The sequence below is a fragment of the Numida meleagris genome, chromosome 11, assembly GCF_002078875.1.
Source record: "Numida meleagris isolate 19003 breed g44 Domestic line chromosome 11, NumMel1.0, whole genome shotgun sequence".
Classification (NCBI taxonomy): Eukaryota; Metazoa; Chordata; class Aves; order Galliformes; family Numididae; genus Numida; species Numida meleagris.
Window position 1 is genome coordinate 19714208 of NC_034419.1, and position 18575 is coordinate 19732782.

Consider the following 18575-nt stretch of genomic DNA (forward strand, 5'->3'; position numbering starts at 1 on the left):
CTGGATGTGGTTTTTTTGGCTCTTCTATCAGTCTTTAAACACACAAACGGGGATTATACGGATAAGCCCACAGCATAGTTCATTCTGGCAGTGGCTTATCAATCACAGTTAATTAATGTTGTGGCTCTATAAATGACACAGTTCAGCAGCGATTCTCTTTTCACCACCATCACACTACAAGAGGCTCAGTGACCATTTTGCACGCGATTCCTCCATGGGCAGCATGGAGCCCCCTCAGCGCTTCAGTGGGCACAGGCACCCAGGCACCCCGCCCTGCTTTCCTCACCCCACGCCCTGCTATTGTCTCCTTTGGGAGGGCTGGGCTCCGCCAGAGTTTGCATTCATTGTTTACAAATACAGAGCACTCTGTTTACAAGCTTACCGCTTAAAGCCCCCCAGACAGCAGCTACCCAGCGCCCACCCACAGGCAGGGATGCGTCTGCTGAGCCCACCCCTGCAGGGCCCGACCCACCCCCCTCAGCCCTCAGAGCCAGTGCCCCACAGCCGTGCCACCTTGCAGAGCTGGGAGCGCTCCCTCAGCTCTACTGGCTCCAGATCCCTGGGAAGTGATGGCGAGCTGACTCCCAGCACAGACCCGCTGCAAGGAGGGCATCCCCTGCAGCTTGCCGCATGCCTGCAGCAGTGCAGGATGCACCTGGTGCAGGACTACCTGCCCAAGGAGCTGCACACCCCTCAGCTCAGTTGTGCTTTGGAGCCAGGTGCAAGCAGCATCTTGTGGTCACGTCTGATGGTGCTTCCTGGGGCTGACAGCTGGGCTCTGACTGTTTAATGCCGGATATGTCCACAAAGCCCCAGCCAACAGCAGTGCACGGGGCAGCTAAGAGCAGATGCAGGCCTCAGCACCATGCAACCCTATGCTCTGGGGACAGCCCATCTCCCGTGTGTTTAAGCCCTGGGCTCAAATGAGCTCTGAGGTGCAAGTGGGGACTCCTGGTGTGACTGCTCGGGGCCATGAAGGTGTGAACCTAGTGTTGGGCACAGCAGCCCCCAGTGACCCCCAGCAACTTGGGCTGGCCTATGCCCATCACTGGGAGCTCTGTGGGAGATAGCACTCTGCAGTGGGCCTGCAGCAGGGAAGCACTGGGCATGGAGCTCAGGGGGAGCATGGAGCTCCTGTGGCAATGCACCTCTCGCAGCCCTGGGGCAGCGCATGGTGGAGGTGCCAAGCACTGCGGAGCAGCTGCGGCCTGGACTGGGCCCTCCTGATCTGAGCTCTGCCAGCACTGTCCTGTGCTCCTGAGGCCACGTGAGAGGCTACAAACTGGGGCACATCTCACTGGGGCTGGGGTGCTGTTAGGGACCAAACCCACAGAGGGCAGACCCCAAGGGGAAAGGGATCTTCAGCAGTGCCTCCACTCTCCACCTGGCCCAGCGCAGAGGGGAAAAAGCAGCAGTAAAAATGCAGAGGAGGAAAATGAGTGATTTCAGAATAATGACCTTGGCTGATTTCAACTCCGGCGTAGATGAAGGGAATGGAGCTGGGATCTGCTCCCATCAGATGGAAGCAAATTGGACTATTTCCCAGACAGATTGGCCCCAGCTGGGAAAGAGAGAAAGAGCACGAGGAAGGAAGATGGCTCCAGCAGGAGAACAGCAGCTCTGAGGTATGGCCGCTCTCAAGAAAGCCAGATTAGATATATTATCAAATCAACAGCAGTAGCCATGGCTGGCAGTGCCAGAGGAACCAAAAGACAGAGCTTGCGAAAGACGATAGTAAATCAGGGTGAAAAAGGAACCAGGCTTCATGGGATTCTTTCTGAATGTGACAAGATCCACTCCATGTCCCAGCCTGAAGGACAGGAGTGTGCCGGGTGGCGTGTTCCTCGGAACCACTCCCACTCTGCGGCTCTGGGAGCAGTGGGGACGCTCCTGCTGTGCCACAGGGGCACCAACACGGGCAGTCTGAGCCTGCCCCGCACCCTGGGCAGTGGTGCAGCCCTCACATGGGGGCAGCCTGGCTGCAGGCCGGTGGCCCAAATGGCTCAGGGCCCAGTTCCCAGAGCTGTGGTCTGTCCCCTCAGATGTGCCACTCTAGCTCGGTGCTGGGCTGGGGGAGGGCTGCTCTTCCAGGCCACTGGGCAGGAGGCCCTGAGGATTCATTGGTGCATCCTTAGCCAAAGCTCAGAGAGTGTTAGGGGCTTCCTTGGTGTAAAACATGCAGCCCTCCCCAGGACCTGCCCAGATCATCCTTCTCTGAAAGTGCAGCAGCAATGGGTGAACTATGTGGTGACAACAACCTGCATTGTCTGAAACGTTGAGTGTTTCCAGGTGCTCCGGACAAAAATCAAACACTCCAAGGCAGGGCAGACAAGCTGAGTGCCAGCAATAAGAAGAAAGAAATGAATACAAGAACTGATCCTCGTGGGCTTGCTCCTACGAAGTGGCAAGGGGCAGAGATAGGGTTTATGGGGGCACACACAGAGCCTGAGCTTCAGCGGTGTGCATTACCCAGCGTTACGCGACATGTTCCTGCTGGAGGACATGTCCAGAGTGTGCTTGTGGCTGGTCACAGTGGAACTTCCTCGAGCACCGGCCAAAATACAGTGCGGGGTGGGAAAGGAAGTGAGTCAGAGCTGGAGCTGCTGGTGGTGAATGAGAATGGCATCTTTAGAAGTTGCAGCTGGTGTTGGTCTGCAGGGATGGCCACAAGTAGCAGAAATGGAAAGTGTGGCAAATAGAGCAGCTCTGCCCATGAGCCCAAGGGGTGAAGCCCTGGCTGGAGAGCCTCCTGGAGCACAACCAGGGCTGCTTGGGTGCTGCCACCGGGACTGGGGCTCTCTGGTCATCGCACTACACCATGAGTTCAGAGGGATGTGTCTTGTTATGAGGTGTTTCCCCACCAGTGCCCTGTCAAAGGTGGCTCCTACCAATTTTGCAGCCCCAGTTGAACCCCATCCTCGCCCTGGACGCAGTGCCACCTCCCACACTGAGGTGCTGGCTTTGTCCTCATTAATTAGTGGCATTGCGAGCACCTGGCAGAAGGCACTAGCAGTAAGGAGCACCTGGGGTGAGGGACATGGCAGGGAGATGAGGGGCATTCTGCTGACAGGAGAGAGCATCCTGGGGCTGCACAGCCTTACAGCATCCCTGCAGCCCCACACACTCGCTGCCGCCCCAAGCCCCACACCACAGAGAGGGTTCCTCCTTCCCAGCCGCGGCAGGACATGGGGCTCTATGAAGGTGGCCGTTGTTCTGTGCATTCTCCATCCTGTCCCCAGAGAACCTTCCAGTCTCATGATTTTTCTCCTTTTTTACCGGGAGCCCGTCCTGCACCGCAACAAGGGCGCCTTTATATGCACTGTCTGAAGCAGGACACGGCCGCACGGGGCCAGCCCTAGGGCAGGCATGCACGCAGCGCGGGGCCGGCCCGGTCCGGCTGTGTCGGGTGAGGCAGGGAGCAGCGCGCCGCCACTTCTTAGGAGACCCCAGGCACGCTTTGAGAGAAGAGGAAAGCTCGGGATCAGGCAAGTGACTCTCCCTGCGGTCACAACCGCGGCCGTGCCTCACCGCGTCGGGAGAGCCGCGTTCGGGGCACCGCCACGCGCGGAGCAGCTTCCACGGGGCTGCAGCGGGGCCCTTCCCGGACCCGCGTGCACACGGGTGCGTGCACAGCGACCGCCGCGGTACTTCTGCAGCGACCGCAGTCACGGGAGGGGAACGCACAACGGAAGTAGCTCGAGTTCTTTGACCGCCGCCGCAGGTGTTGCCCGCAGCCCAGCCACGAGCTGGGCACTGGTACGGGCAGGGCTGCGCCAGAGCCCAGCCCGAGGAAACAGCGGCACGGCGTCGGCACCCTCGAGCGGGCCGGGGCCTTCGGTTGAGCCTCAATCCCGCGTGCTCTGCGGGGACGAAGCGGCAGCGTCGGGCCGGGGACCGGCAGCGCGGGGCTGTGCGGGGCCGTGCAAGGCGGCGCGGGACAGGGCGCGGTGCCGCCGCGCGGCCGCCAGGTGGCGCCAGAGACCGAAGGCGGCGCACCCGCACGATCAGAGGCCTCGCGGGCAGGCCGCTCCGCCGCTCCCCGGCCTGCCCCGGCAGCATCCATATCTACGGGCGGGCTGCAATATGGATTTGTGCCTGTTTTTTTTTTTTTTTCAGATGAACGTAGATCAGATTAGAACGATTACAATCTTTTAGTTTTAAAATAACTGAAGTGAGAATGGTTCACATCCCCGCTCGAGTCTTGGGCACCCGGGGCCCAGGTGCTTCAGCGTAAGTCCTGTTATGCCGCCCGCGCCCTGCAGCGCGGAGGGGTCTTCTCGTCCTGGCCGCCACCGCGCCCGTCCCGCGCGTTGGAGCCGCCTGGCGGTGTGTGATGGCGCGGGGTGACCGCCGGGCGGCGCTGCTGCGCAGATTCCCACAGGGGCGCGTCCCGGCGCGTGGCGCTGCCCGCGTGAGCCCGGGTTTTCCTGCCACCCCCCACGTGCGCGGGCGTTCTCCCCGCAGGCGCCCACTCGGCTCCGGGTTCTCGCCCTCGGCCCGCCCACCTGCGCCAGCAGAGCCCCACGCGACGCCACCTAAAGGTCAGCGTCCGTGGGAGTTGTCCGGACCCAGATCTCGCGTTTCTGTGGGGTGTGGCTGGAGAAACACGTGGCGATGTGCAGCGCGCTGCTGCTCTGCGCTGCCTGCTCTCCCGTTCTCATCACCGTGGCCGCCGCTGGGCGCGAGCTGCCGTCTGACCCAAAGGAGCGCACCCTCCAGTCAGAGGTCGCACACTTCTCCACTCCCAGGGCAACACTCGGCGAAGCTCACACCCTTGCTACGTTCCTGTTTGCTCCCCGGGACCTGAGTGGAGCTGTTAAACTACTTCCCACGGGCTAACAAAGAGCTGAGTGATGGCTCCCAGCCCTCTAAATGACAGGATCGGAACTGTTGACCTGGGGGTAGAAAACCACTGCTTTCAACCTTAGTCCTTATGCCCTCCTGTTCATCTGGAGCCACGCGCAATAGGTTCCATAACCAGCCCCTATCAGGTGATCCCCGAAAGAATGCAGAAACACTGAACCTCACAGCCAACACCTCCGTCCAATCTTGAGTCAGAAAGTTCCAGAAACAGCAGCTCCAAGCGCTTGCTCCGTCCATGAGCTGCTGGATTTGCCTTCTAGTTGCAGGGATACTGTGGGGAGAAATAACTGCCATTTCTGCTTTTTCATCTTTTGCTGCTTTTACTTGTGTGTGTGTGTGTGTGTGTGTGTGTGTGAAAACAGAACTCTTTCCCCTTAATGTTGTCACCATTCCCTTGGTTTCATCCTCCTGAGGCAGCTCACCAAACCTAATAGGACCGAGTGTTTTCTCCACATCAGTGAGAGATCTGTCCACTCCCAGCTTGTACAAATACTGAAGAATTGAAAAACAGTATGACAATCGGTAGACAACACTTTTACATTTACTGTGGTGGCCCAGCCCACATTGTATAGGCTCTCACCTTTCCTCAGAGGAAGAGGGAATAGGTTCTGGTCAGTGCATATGGTCCTTCCAGATGCTTTTTTCCTCTTCAAAGCCAAGATGCAGTCAGGGCCTGCTCCATCACAAGCCCCACGTGAAGCACAGCTGTGGCCACAAGTGCACTCCCCTTTGCATGTGCAGGTTAGTGTTGAGCTCATCCTGCCAACCCATGAAGAAAAGAACCAAACATGTGAGAGCCAGCCCCAGCCCCAGCCCTCTCCCCACTGGCGCAGTCCGGCCTACAGCCAGGATCCGTACCGGCTCTCTGAAGATAGGCAGCACGTCTTGGGCGAGTCACCTCTTAGCACCCACCTCCAAGCTGAGCCTTGAGCTCTGCAGGCCAGGAGTGTAAACACAGACCGAGAGGTGCACGGATGGGTCTGGTACTCATGGGAGCCACAGTGCCCCTGCCCAGCGGCTGTCCTGAACCGCCGGCGTCTTGGAGGATGGAGCATGTGGTGCTGCACAGGATGGCCCATTCATTCTCACCATGGCTGACCACAGGATGAAGCTTGCTAAGAAGCTTTATGGAGAACTTGATCAAACTTGAAACTCTTAGGGAAGGGCTTGATCAAACTTGAGCTATTAGGGCTCAACGCACTTTCCACCCTCTCCCCACCTCCTTATTTTTCTCCACTCCCCTCCCGCAGCCCCATGGAAACGTTCAGATTAGTCCAGTGTTAATAGCTGAGGTCTTTATTTAATTTTTTTTTTTATATACAGTAAAAGTGTCACAGATAAATCTGCAACAATCAGACAAGACAAATGTAAATCTCTCTCAACAATTAGCAGCTTAAGATCTACAAACTACAGTGTTACGTTCACAAGTGTCATTTCTGTACTCTTCAATCCGTGCAAGTGAGTTTTCCTGTTTATTTTTTTACACTTTTAAAACACACTTACAGCTAAGTCAATTGCCTACCACTATACCACCTGGCATACACGACACAGACACACAGGGTTTTAACTCTTTAGCCACATTCAGAATTCACTTAAGAACTGTCAGAACTACCCAATCTCGGACCCCTTTGTAGCTTGGCTTATTTTGTTATAATGCTGCCATTTTGTTTAATTTTAAAAAATGCATATTTGTCAAAGCTGAAAGACAGTGCTTTTCTGTCCCAGTGCAACACGTACAGAACTCAATAATTAATCTGATCAGACCCTAAAAACTCACAGGACTGGAATAAACCAATGAAATCACTGCTGTGAGCATGCTCAGTATCATTAAACTAAACTAATGAAGCTGAGAGGAAAAGGAAACTCGTAAAATCAAAACCAGTTATTTTTTGCATCGACGGCTTTTTTTTTTTTTTTACATTGAGAAAACAAATAGGGAAAAACAGATGAACCTCACTAGAACCCTAGAATTTCTCTGAAGAGCTGCTGCTTTTCCAACTAACACAGTCCATTATATTCTGCCCTTTTCATATGCCAAGTTGATATGTGCTAAACATACTCAAATAATTTCAGAATTGTTCCAACTCCAAATATGAAATGTTTAGGGAAACATTCTGCAACTCAGAGACGGTCACTAAAATAGCGTACATCTGTAAGGAAGGTCCATAAAGTACTCACACATGCACACCCACATCCACAGCGGATACTCTTCTACGCATCATCCAGGAATGCTTCATCAAGAAAGCAAACACAGCCACTTACAGGGAAAGGGAGCCATAAAGCTAGAATCACATTTCCAATAATAGAATCCTTGTTAATCTATCAGAAATTGTCACAGACCTTCAAATGGAAAAGGGAGGAAAGCCCCAAAACATTCTGCTAATGCAAAAGGCAAAACACATGGCAGTCCTGTTAGGATAAGGAAAGTGGATGCAGCATCATATGTGGCATTACTGCAGATGACTTTCTGGAATGGAAAAAAGTGTCGAGAGAGAAAGAGACAGACAGACAGACATTGTCTAGAACCATATACACATGGCCTTCGCCAAACAGTTTTGAGGTGATAAGATTCTGTCAAGCCTACACCTGGCAAATTAGCAAATGGCGTTTACCGAAAGTGACACAGTTGAGACGCTAAATGAAATTAGGATATAAAGAAGAGAGACAAATCATTTCCTTCAGATACTACAGATGAGTGGCACTGAGCCTCCAAATCCATTGGCTTCCAATTGCCTCCTGCTTTGACCACAGGAAAACCTACCGTGAGCTCTTTTTGAGTGACCAAAACCGAGGAGAACAGAGGCCAGGTACCACAAATAAAGGCAACAACACTTTTCAGTTATGTACCAAATTGTTTCTTACTGTGATCCATGCTGTTGTTTCTGACAAAACCTACCTAATGAGAGATGATTATCCGTGTAATCTGTACCAGCCAGATAAGGATGGTAAACAGAATGCAGTTTCACTTGAGCTAGAAGAACGGCTCAGAGAGGGAACATTTATGCAACCTTTGCTCTGTCTGCAGCTCTGTGAGAAGAATGATTCTTTTTGGCTTGAGTAAGTTGCAATTGGCAATTTGTGTTTTAAGTACAATAGGAGCGGATTAGTGCATGCGGTGACAAAGGCAGGTGTTCTGCGATCCCTGGAGGGGGTACCTGAGTTTTCTGTGAGTATGGAAAAAATCAAAGAATCTCTGAAGGATGGGTGAACTGTGGAGGGCTTGCCTCGGCCAGCAATCAGTTAGCCTAGTTCAGGGGAATCTCTCAAGAGTCCAGAATTTGCATCACGGCATATATTATATATATATATATATATATATATATATACACATATATATACATATATACATACACACATATACACATATACAAATATAGTATATATAATGCACATGTTCCATGTATGTATATGTATGATCTCAACTGGTCTAGGGCACCTGAGCAACATTTAGTTCCTAGAGAGAACATAAACCTGGAAAAACAGCAAGATCTGAGTAAACACCATAAATGGTGCTGAAAGAGAGTCCTGCAGTCTTTTGACATTTCATGGAGATGGAAGCTGTATCTTGACACTGTTACGCTAGAAAGGGGCACCAAATTAAAAAAAAAAAACAAGAGCGAATCCAGATTCCTTGGACACACAGCCTTGCCTGCTAGTACCAACATCCATCAGCAACAGCAGTGTTGCTGGGCCTGGGCAGTTACAGATGAAGCTGACATTTCCTTCAGAGCTTTGAAAAGGTACCTACAGCAAGTGCTTGCCCTCGCAGACGAAGAAGAGGATGCTGTCTATGGCACACTACACAGATACAGTCTACAAAATCTCTACACAGATGATATTATTAGAGCCTGACAGGAGGAAAACTTTGGTTTCACTTTTTAGGAGCTTATTTAAAAACTGAATCGGGGATATTTCTGAGGCAATCATTCCTGTAAGCAGACTGTCAATTCAGCATTTCTTTTCTTGAAAGAATCTGTCTGTTGCCTAGGAAGGTGTAAAAAGAAATTCCCTATTCTTATCCCAAGGCCAGGAATGAGAGATGATGTTGAAATGAGAAATATAAACATCTTCTCTTTCACATTTGGAAAAAGAAACAAACACCTGCCTGACGAGAACGTGCGGAGAGGATAGACGTTCTTCCTGATGCTGCGTCTGTGTGCACAGGAGGACAGATACATGGCATATGAACAGCACTGTGTTCCAGACAGGCTGGCACGAGAAACTACCTTCTGCCCTCCTCAAAACTGTTTCAGGACAAGACAGCTTACAATTATTCACGCATTTCTTCATTTAAAAACATCACTTCTTTATTTAAAAGGAAAAAAAAAAGTAATGACCCTCCCAACCCCTTCAAAAAAAAAAACAAAACCAACAACAACCCAATAATAATAATAATAATAATAATAATAAAATCCTATTAGAAACAATAAGGAAGCACTGAGAGTTTGAGTATAACACTCTTCAAGTATGCTGTTTGGATTTTTTTTTGTTTAATCTGTGAATATACATACATTAAAAAAAAACCTTAAAAGTGCGACCAAGGGCTTTGCTTAAAGATAAGTGTTTCAAGGACTACTTCAGAATACTGTAGCACAACTGTGCAGTTACTGTACATGGCATGAGGCTTCCACTTCATATGCTTAGCAAAGTTAACCAGCCTTATAGAAAGTCACTGTTAAATCAGGTTAGCACAAATGGCAAACCCAGATGCTGAGTTGGGAAAGAGATCCACGCATTGTTTTGTTTTCTTGTTAAGAAAAGAAACCACTCAGAACCCATACATTTGGACATGGAATGTGAGCAGACTTCACAGTAAAAGTTTAGTGTTACAGGTTTGCTGTGGTACCATCCCTCAAGGCTGTGTGCACTACATTTAGTTTTGCTCATCTTAAGTTAATCACATTTTCCTCTTCCTGACAGGTTTAGTACAGTAGTTCAAGCCACAGTTTAAATTGCCCATTGGTATGCTCCAAATTTCTGTATTTTATTTACTTATTTTGTACACTTTAAAGAATCTTAAGATTTGCATCCAAAGAGAACCATGCTACATAAAAATTATCCGGGATTCTCGCCAAAAAGAGTTCTTGAATAAAATCTAAAAAATACTATTGCAATGCATCTCGCAGAGAAAAAACGTTATCCTAAATGTAAACAAATTCACTCAGACACTTTAAAACTTCAGCGGAGTAGTTGCTGACTAATCTTTGCCACGCTTGCTCACCAAGCGTGCTGGGAGGGGGCGACGCAGCCGATTCCTCATGGCATCATCTGGGGGGAGACAAGAACCGTTCCAAGTAGCCAGAGATGGCATCCCAGTGCTTCCACAAAAAGGCAATGAAAACCACTATGAATAAAGTGCTGAACGTCCTATTGCGAGTTTTCATGAGGGGCACGACACAGTTGGCCACAGTGGAGACGAAGACAAGGAGGACGGCCATAACAGCCAGGAGGATATTGATGAACTTCCCCAGCAGGTTCCTGGCTGTGGCATTCTCCAGACCCTCCAGCTGCACTACCTGCTGCTGCTGCTGCTGTAGCTCCATCTTGGAGATGCGGGTCTGGCATGCTTCCAGGGCCTCCTGTAGACAAGAACACACCGCTTGGTTCCAGCACCCAGCAGGTTGACCCTGCAGCAGCCCAGGGTTCTCATCTTAGTGACCAGACCAAAGCAGGACCGCCTTTCTCGTGCACCTTCTGCAGGATATAAGTCATGACGCTGATTTCATATCCTGCAGCAGGAGGAGGTGCTGCTTCATGTGATTGAGGAGTCCTCGTCAACTAAGTGCAGCAGTGTGTCAGACACCGTGTGACCTCACTTCCCTGAGAATGGCTTGAAGGAGTAAGGTGACAGCTTTGGCAGAAGCCAGGCTTCGTCACAACACTTTGCACGTAAGCTGTCTGCCCTTGCATGTAAAGAGGGCAGAGGCCTTACCATCCTTCCTGTTTTGTGGATGGATCCATAGGGAGGAGGACACTGAGCCCTCTGCAAGCGTACAGCCTTCACCTGCTTGAAAGGAGGGCTGCCCAGAGGGCTGCTCAGCTCAGTTTCAGTTTCAAGAGACCCCTGAGGGGATGAAGGCACTCTGTTCTGACAGCACTCCTCCTCCCTCATTTTGTGTGTTCCCAGAACCTCTCTTTTCCAGCACTTCCTTCCTCTGGTTTGTGCTCATCTGGCCCCCTTGTTCAACCCTCTATTCAACCTGGCACAAAACTAACTCAACAGCAATGACTAACTGAAAAAGCTCAGCTGCATCCTGCTTGGTTAGTGAGCTGAACAAGCCCAGGGAAGGCTCCGAGGATGCAGGGCTGGGGCTCCTCCCAGTTGGCAACCAGGAGGAGTAGCTGCGGGCTGCTGCCAGACCTGGCCAGAGCACCCTCTGCCAACGGGCAGCGAGTGGGTGAGAGACAAGCTCATGTGCCACGAGCCAGGCGTGCCTTGTCTGCAGAGGCACTCACCTGGCTGGGACTCCTTCAGAGTAGTCTCCCCAGAGGGAGAACCTACAGTTTTCCACTCATGTTATAAATATCTCATCTCAGTTATCTATTCTGGGATGCGTGCTAATTCAAAGACAACAAGAATTTAAAACAGAGGACAGATTTGTTTCTGAATAGGCCTTGACAAAGCTCAGATCATTGCCCAGGTCTTTGCTCTGTGCCTACTTGGACCCTCCCACTGCACAGACTCTGTTTCCTTAGCTTTGGTCCTTAAAACATTGAAGGAACCTTTCTTTTTAAAATATCTCTGTATTTGGGCAAACCAACAGAAATAACTGTTTCCTGAAAAAATGCAGCAGATATGCAAAGCCAGCTGTATTTTTCCTGAGACATCTTTGGTGGCTGCTCTAAAGTTTGTGGCACAGAAATGCATCCTAGATGAGTTCATTGGGACACTATTGTAAAAAAAAAAAAAAAAAAAAAAAACAAACTTCAGATCAGTGCCCATTAGTTTCCAATACCCAAACAAAACCCTGCAAATAGAGCCAGTATGAAAAGTGGATGCAGGCTTCCACTGTGCTATCACTCATTTCAAAACTCTTCTCTGAACAAGTGGAGGTCCCCTCAGGATGAATTTGCTCACTGAAAGTGCACAGCCTTTCATTACAAAATAATTATTTGGGAAGATACCTGAGGGTCAGAGACTGAAAAAAGACCTTACAGAAATCCTTAGTGTAAAGTTTAGCAATAAATCTACAGTGATTTAAAACAAATATTAAGTCAAAGAAGTATTTCACAATCAGTTCCTGAGGGAGCTGGTGGAAGACTGGACTTGAGTGCTCCCATTTCTGTCACCCACCTGGATGTCCCGGGCTCGCTCATAAGACTGATAGGCAATTTTCTCCTCCATGCTGGCCAGCTCCTGTTTCAGATTCAGGATCTCATTCTGATGGAGCTCGGTCAGGTCATTTAGCTGCTCTTCAAGTCTTTCACATCTAGAAATGAGATGACATGGTACAGCAGCTTTATTGAGAGGAGGAAGGCAACTGTTAGACCAGTAACAATTGAGTAGTGAATACCACAGACCTGTTATTCAAAAATGACTGTGCCTACAGAAGACTGCTTTATAAACAACATGAGGCCCTCCCAGTGGGAATTCAAGAAAGCCCTTCTACCAGTTAAGATAGCATTAGTCTTGTTTTAAGCCAGGGAAAAACAAGCAGAGAGGTGAAATGACAATTGTCAAGCGATGGAAGAAATCAAGTTCAAAATTAGCATATTTATTCTCCAAACTTTTGTTTTAACCAGAATAAGTTCCCTTCTAATACTATAAACTCTTAAGCATTTTCCTCTACCCTTGGAAAAGTAATTGGAATAAAAATGTCAATGAAATTATTTGCAACTGATGCCTTGGAGAACATGATAGCACATTAGTCTTTATACATGAGATTGCATGGAGGTCTGATTTATTGACGTATTTTTAATCCCTTGTGAATGATTCAGCTGAACTAGCAAAGACCACTGCATTACTTACAAGAAGGGCACATGAATCACTGAACTGCAGGCTTATTTTTCGGTTTGTTATGGTGAGCAGACTGAGAGCAGTCTGGCAGAAGAGGGCTGCACAAAAAAAGGAGTCATGACATCTCTGAGAAAGCTTTGTTTCTCACTGAAGTTTTAAATGGGCTTCAGCAATAGCTTCACATTATTTCAGAACTTTCACAATACATTAGGGATACTTTGTATTTGTATGCAGCACTTCACTGTTGGAATTTCAAGCCCTTTACAAGCAACTTATGTTTCAATACCTTTTAAAAATCAGGCAACTATTTGTCTTGTTTCCAAAAGGTAAACATGAAGAGAGCTTAGCCCAGGGGTGAGGAACAGCCAGTCATTAAACACACCAGCCTTCTCCTCTGTGCTCCCCGCTGCTTCCTCATTCCTGGTCCGTTATCAGCAATGCTCTGATGGCAAGTAAGGTACAGGTACAACTACTGCGGCAACCGTGTTCTTCCCACTCTGATTTCCACTGACTATGTGCTCACTGTAACAGCTTGGAAAAAGTTTAAAGTACAGCTGTTATCATCTACTCTTGATACTACTAGCTGAGAAATTTGTAAGCAATTCAACGCAGAAAATTCATTAATTTCTGTACCCCTCTGACCCCATCCTAATTTAATTGATGTACGTATATACATGCATAAAACAAATAAGCAGTATTTCCCTATAAACGAACATTTAAGTACAAGTTCTGAAACTAAAACGTAAATCCTGATTTTTTTTTCTCCCACAGGCTTTTTGGTGCTTCACAAGCTAAATATTCAGAATCTGTATGCATAAGCTAGTATTTAACAATGCCTTTGGGTTTTTATTTTTAACTGAAATGTCTAAAGAGAATTTTCATTCACAGTCCCAATGTAATAACCACTTAAAGTAAAAAGGAGGAGTTGAGCACAGCAGAACAGTTTTCAACAAGTGGCTGAGCAGCAGTGAGCCCCAGACAGCCACCAGCTGACCCAGGAGGTGCCAGGGCTGCCGCTGTACCACTGCAGCAGGGCACACGAAGGAACTGGTTTCCCAGGAACTACAAGCTCCTGAGCATGAGAGCAACCAGGTGAAGACTGGCTAATGAAGGAGGAGCCCGGATAATTAACGTTGCCATTTGTTTCCACCTCATTTAAAAAAAAAATAAAAAATCCTGCCATCAACCAAGAAAGCACAACTAAACTCACTCAGGAGTCCAAAGGCAGCACAAATTACTTGAAACATATTCCATTTGTTAATGTATTTTAAAAACCTCCAGTGGGTTTTTACATAAAAAGGCCATTTCTGAAAACGTCATGATTATATATTTTAACCTATTCCTACATAAACACCCTTCACAAAACAGCTGTTGCCAGGCAGCTTAAATTCTGTTTCTTTAAAAAGAAATAACTGTGTTTTAGTAAGTTCAAATCTACCTGTATACAGGAAACATAAGGAAACCCTCCAAACCCGTACAGTTAGGAGTTCAATATGACTGGCACAAGGCTGGCTGCACAGCACAGAGAGCAGCCTGCTGGCTTGCTCCAGTTTCCCAGCTGCCTGACTCAAGAGCTTTTGAAGTCTGCACCCAAGAACCACCTGAGCTTTTTCACAGACAGAAACCATGTGTTAGGCAACTGGCAGAACTGGGCTAATAATAATAACAATCACTTATTTTTGAAATTCCTCCGTTCATCTCCTTTTCATTCCTTGTCTCATTATCTACAAATTAGAAAATGTGGTTTTGTTGTTTTTTTTTCCCCCATTCTGTTTTACACAGCTGTTCAAGTCTGAAAAGCTAAGAGGGATTCACTCGACTCCGAGGGTCTGAAGATACAATTCTTCTGTTGAAGGATGGTTTGGATTTAATTCTGAGGTATCACAAAAATGAAAGGGACAAGACATCTGCCAAGAACTTCCCATTCTACAAGCGCCAGTGTGCAAACAGCAGTACTTCAGCTGGTCAAATCACACTGCATTCCAGGTACTGAAAATTCCTCGTTAAAGTCTAAGAATTAATTTATCTCTAATTTATCAGTGTGAAACCCCTCCTTAAAATTACTACAGTCTAGACTGACAAGCTATAACACAGAAACTTTTCTACGTAATAGACAACTGTTGCATTTACTTCATCATCAAAGACGCTCATACGGAAGGCAGCTGGGATGCTGCTGGGGTGCTTGGACGAAGTAAAGCACATGGAAACACCTGGTTTGGAAAAGCCATGTCAGATTTCCACATATTTTCTGAGGCTCGTTATTTGGAAATCAGGGAACTGACTTGAAAATTACTAAGAATGACAACTATCTCATTTTTGAAGAGCTTTGAGGCATTTCAAGCATTTTAATAGCTGCAAAATACACAGCTAATACAGCATATGCATAGGAGAGCCATGATGAAGACATTTTGCTTATGTTCAGTGTGTGCTCTGGCAAGCGAAGAAACGGACTGAACCAATGCTAAAAGATCTTTACAGTACACACTGAACTGAGTTTAATATCTCTCTCTTCAAACATCTCTCAGGATAATATTTTTGTGCGGGGGGAGGGGCTATGTCCTACAGAATGTCACCTGACTTTTATTTCTCAAATATGTTTTTCATGCTGCTGAACACACTGCTTCCAACAGCAGAGCAATATAGCTAAAAGCACTAGCTATTAGCAGTATGTTCCAAGACTTCTATCTAAGCAATACACGAGGGGTGACACAGAGCTGTGCTCCCTGTGCCACTATTTATGCTGTGCTTTCAGCTCCAAGACCTCTTCTGGTGAGAGAAAATGGCTTTGTGGGAACGTCTCAGTGCTTCATACCTGGGTGAACATCCTTCTATGCCAAGCACACAGCATTTGTTGCCCTGGCTTATACTGTTCAATCCTCCAGTCCCAGAGTTTTAGCACATTTGATCTATTTTAAAACAAATGAGAACAGACTGAAACCCAACAATTAAATGACAACAAAAAGGACAGTGTGAGCTCCCAGCATTTCGGCTGGCAGATTTCTCTGACAGGAACATGGGGGATTGGAACACACTTTCCAAGGATGCTGGGCTGGGAAGAAGCCCAAGACCTCAGCCTGGCCACACTCCAAGCGTGTGAGCTCATGTTTTCACTGTGTACAAACAGGTTCCTGAAGGGACAAGAAAGATGAAAACACTCAGCAGGAACTTTATGTCAGTCTGAATAGCACAGAAAGTCCCTGCACGTATCAGTAAACAACTGCCACCTTCCAACTGCTGAGATAAGCTGCAGGCTGCTCCAGGGCCTGTTCCCAGCGTGGAGGCAACACGATGAATGCGAAGGTGCAGGCCAGAGTCCTCCTTCCTCCACGACTTGTGGGGCCACGCTTCGCCAACATGTGCCCCTGGGTGCTGCCAGGCTGGCCCAGCAACCTGTGGGCCAAGGGCTGGAGTGGCTGCACCAGCAGGGCCTGCGGAGATGGCTGACAGAGAGCAGCGCTGACAGAGAGAGCTGGAAGTGAGGACAGGAGGCAAATGGAGCAGGTGGGGGAACACCTGTGAGGCAGGCCCTGGCTGATAAGCAGAAACAAAATGAGCATGAAGGTAAAACAGACTAGAACCTGCAGAAAAGCAGAAAATCTAAGAACAAGGAAATGGACCAATACTGGGTGAAAAAACATCACAGCATCTGCTTTGTTCCAGTTTCCAGACACAATACAAATACTCCTTGTAGACCTATAAGCGAAGGCTTCTCTAAAATACGTATTTTTAAAAACTCAAACCAGGACTCAGTGCTCGTTCTTGAAAGCATCCAGAAACACAGCAGAGTTATGAGGCATTAATAGCTTTTAAAGGCAGGTTATGATTAGTTTGAATCCCCAGCCTTGAACGTCAGCTTCCATTTCCATATTTCCTTTTTTTCTGAAGAAAAGAAAGGGCTACTGGCCAGAGTGCCAGCCTTCCCACACAGGGCAGGAGCATCCTCTCTGCCCTCACACATCACATCACCCTCCTGGCTTTTATCTTCCCAATATTTTAAGAGATGGAGACTATCAAACAAGAATCTAGACTCGTCCAATTTCTCTCAATGTGTTTAATCTCTGCACTCCTTGTGCTACCTACTCATCTCTGAAAGCCTGCAGAGGCAAGAGCACTTAGCGTAGTTCAACCAGTCCTCTCTAGAGGTCTCACCTTCAACTAATTTGCATCAGCTTTCCAAATGGCAAGTCTCAATCGCTACATTTTTTATGTCTGTATAAATCAAATACAGACTCTCCTGAAAGCTCTTCACTCCAGGCTGCCTTAGTGGGTAGATGCTAGGCTCACCCTCAGGGGAGGTCTTCATGCTGGACTCACAGAAGGACCAATGTGTACCTTGCTGAACGCTGTCAGGGAATAAGTAGTCCATTTAGCTGCCAACATACATTAGTCCTCAACCAAGGTCTTTTGTTGTAGTTTCAGGCCACTCCTTCAGCTGCATAGTGCTTGCATATAGCTTTCCACTGTGAATGGCTGCTGCTGTATGTGGAAAACAACAACCCACACAGCACCAGACAACAAGACCCCTCTCTGCTGTGGAGCGGTAGATCTAACTCCCCTTTGCTTCGCAATGTGACCTGATGACAGTGAGGTACTAGGAAGCAAAGTTGCTGTGCTGGGCTCTGGTTTCAGTCAAATTGCTGACTGTGGCAATGTGGGATTAGAAAGTGATGTTGGTTTGGCTTTGTCTAGCCAAGCTTTGCAAAACACACAGAAACCTTTCTGTCACTACAAGATCCCAGCAGGCTAAGCCTTTTCAAATGTTTTTCCAATGATCTGGCACCAGCATGTCTAAAAATCTGTAGAGTGACTACATAGCACGGAGCAAACCAAATCAAGGCAGCAAATGGCACAGAGTATTTCAGAGATCCTGTCCCCAAACCCAGCAGCTGTGCTGAGCTTCATAGGCTGTGCTTTGCAGTCTGGTCTGAGTGATGAAGGCCGCAAACAAGCTTTTCACAAAAGCCTGCTGTCCTCCATCAGAATGAGGAGCTGGGTCCCTCACATTTTTCATTTAAAGTTTTTAAAGTGCAGTAGAAGACCCACACTGAATTTAGGCTGTGGTGTCCTGGGGGGGCTGGCAGAGAGGCAGCCTCTAGCTGTTCCCTTCTCCTGCTCCTGTGGATGTTGGGGAGCATTGCTGGGGACTGGCAGTGTGGCAGCAGCCTCACTGCATCCCCAATCCTTCCAGCAAAGCAAAGGCTGACCAAAGCATGGAGTTGGTCCACCTCCAGAGCCATGTTACCTCCATGACAAGAACACTGCCATCAGCTAACATTTCATTTACCTTAATTTATTTGAACTTTGCCACTGTAGAGCAGAGCCAAGAATGTAAATTCTAATTTTGGTATAAGGGCAAGAGCATGCCTTTTTATAGAGCCTAAGAAAGCTGAATATACTTTTCCCTTGTAGATGCAGCTCTTAGCATTGGAGGGGTCAGGGTCAGAATAGTGTTCACTTGGAATCCTCCTGAACCCTGCCTTGCCCCAGACCTTCACAGGCTTTTCAATGGGCAAAGCATTGCCTGGCTAACAGTAATCAATGTACTCCTGTTTCCGAGGGACACCTTTCTAAACTTCTTTGGCTTGACTTTTTATGATGAAAAAAGCATGAAATGACCTTTATTCTCGCTATTCCTTTCTAGTAGAGAGAGGAAAATGAGCAGTAGAATAAGGATATTTACAAAAGACAATATTAGGAGACCAAAATCCCCAACTGACCGCAGAGCATCGCACCTGAACCAGGCTGCCGAGTACTA

At 48.1% G+C, this 18575-nt stretch overlaps 1 protein-coding gene across 9 annotated transcripts in view; it reads right to left on the reverse strand.

The window, feature by feature from the left end:
• The window catches only part of TMCC1 (transmembrane and coiled-coil domain family 1), a 118193-nt gene continuing 105756 nt past the window's right edge, over window positions 6139-18575 (reverse strand). For all 9 annotated transcript variants that reach the window (XM_021409919.1, XM_021409921.1, XM_021409918.1 and 6 more), the window contains 2 exons: window positions 12158-12293; window positions 6139-10442 (listed from right to left, as the gene is read on the reverse strand). In XM_021409919.1, coding sequence (XP_021265594.1) covers window positions 10128-10442; window positions 12158-12293 — 451 coding nt within the window. In that variant the 3' untranslated portion in view covers window positions 6139-10127. The remainder of the gene's footprint in view (window positions 10443-12157; window positions 12294-18575) is intronic.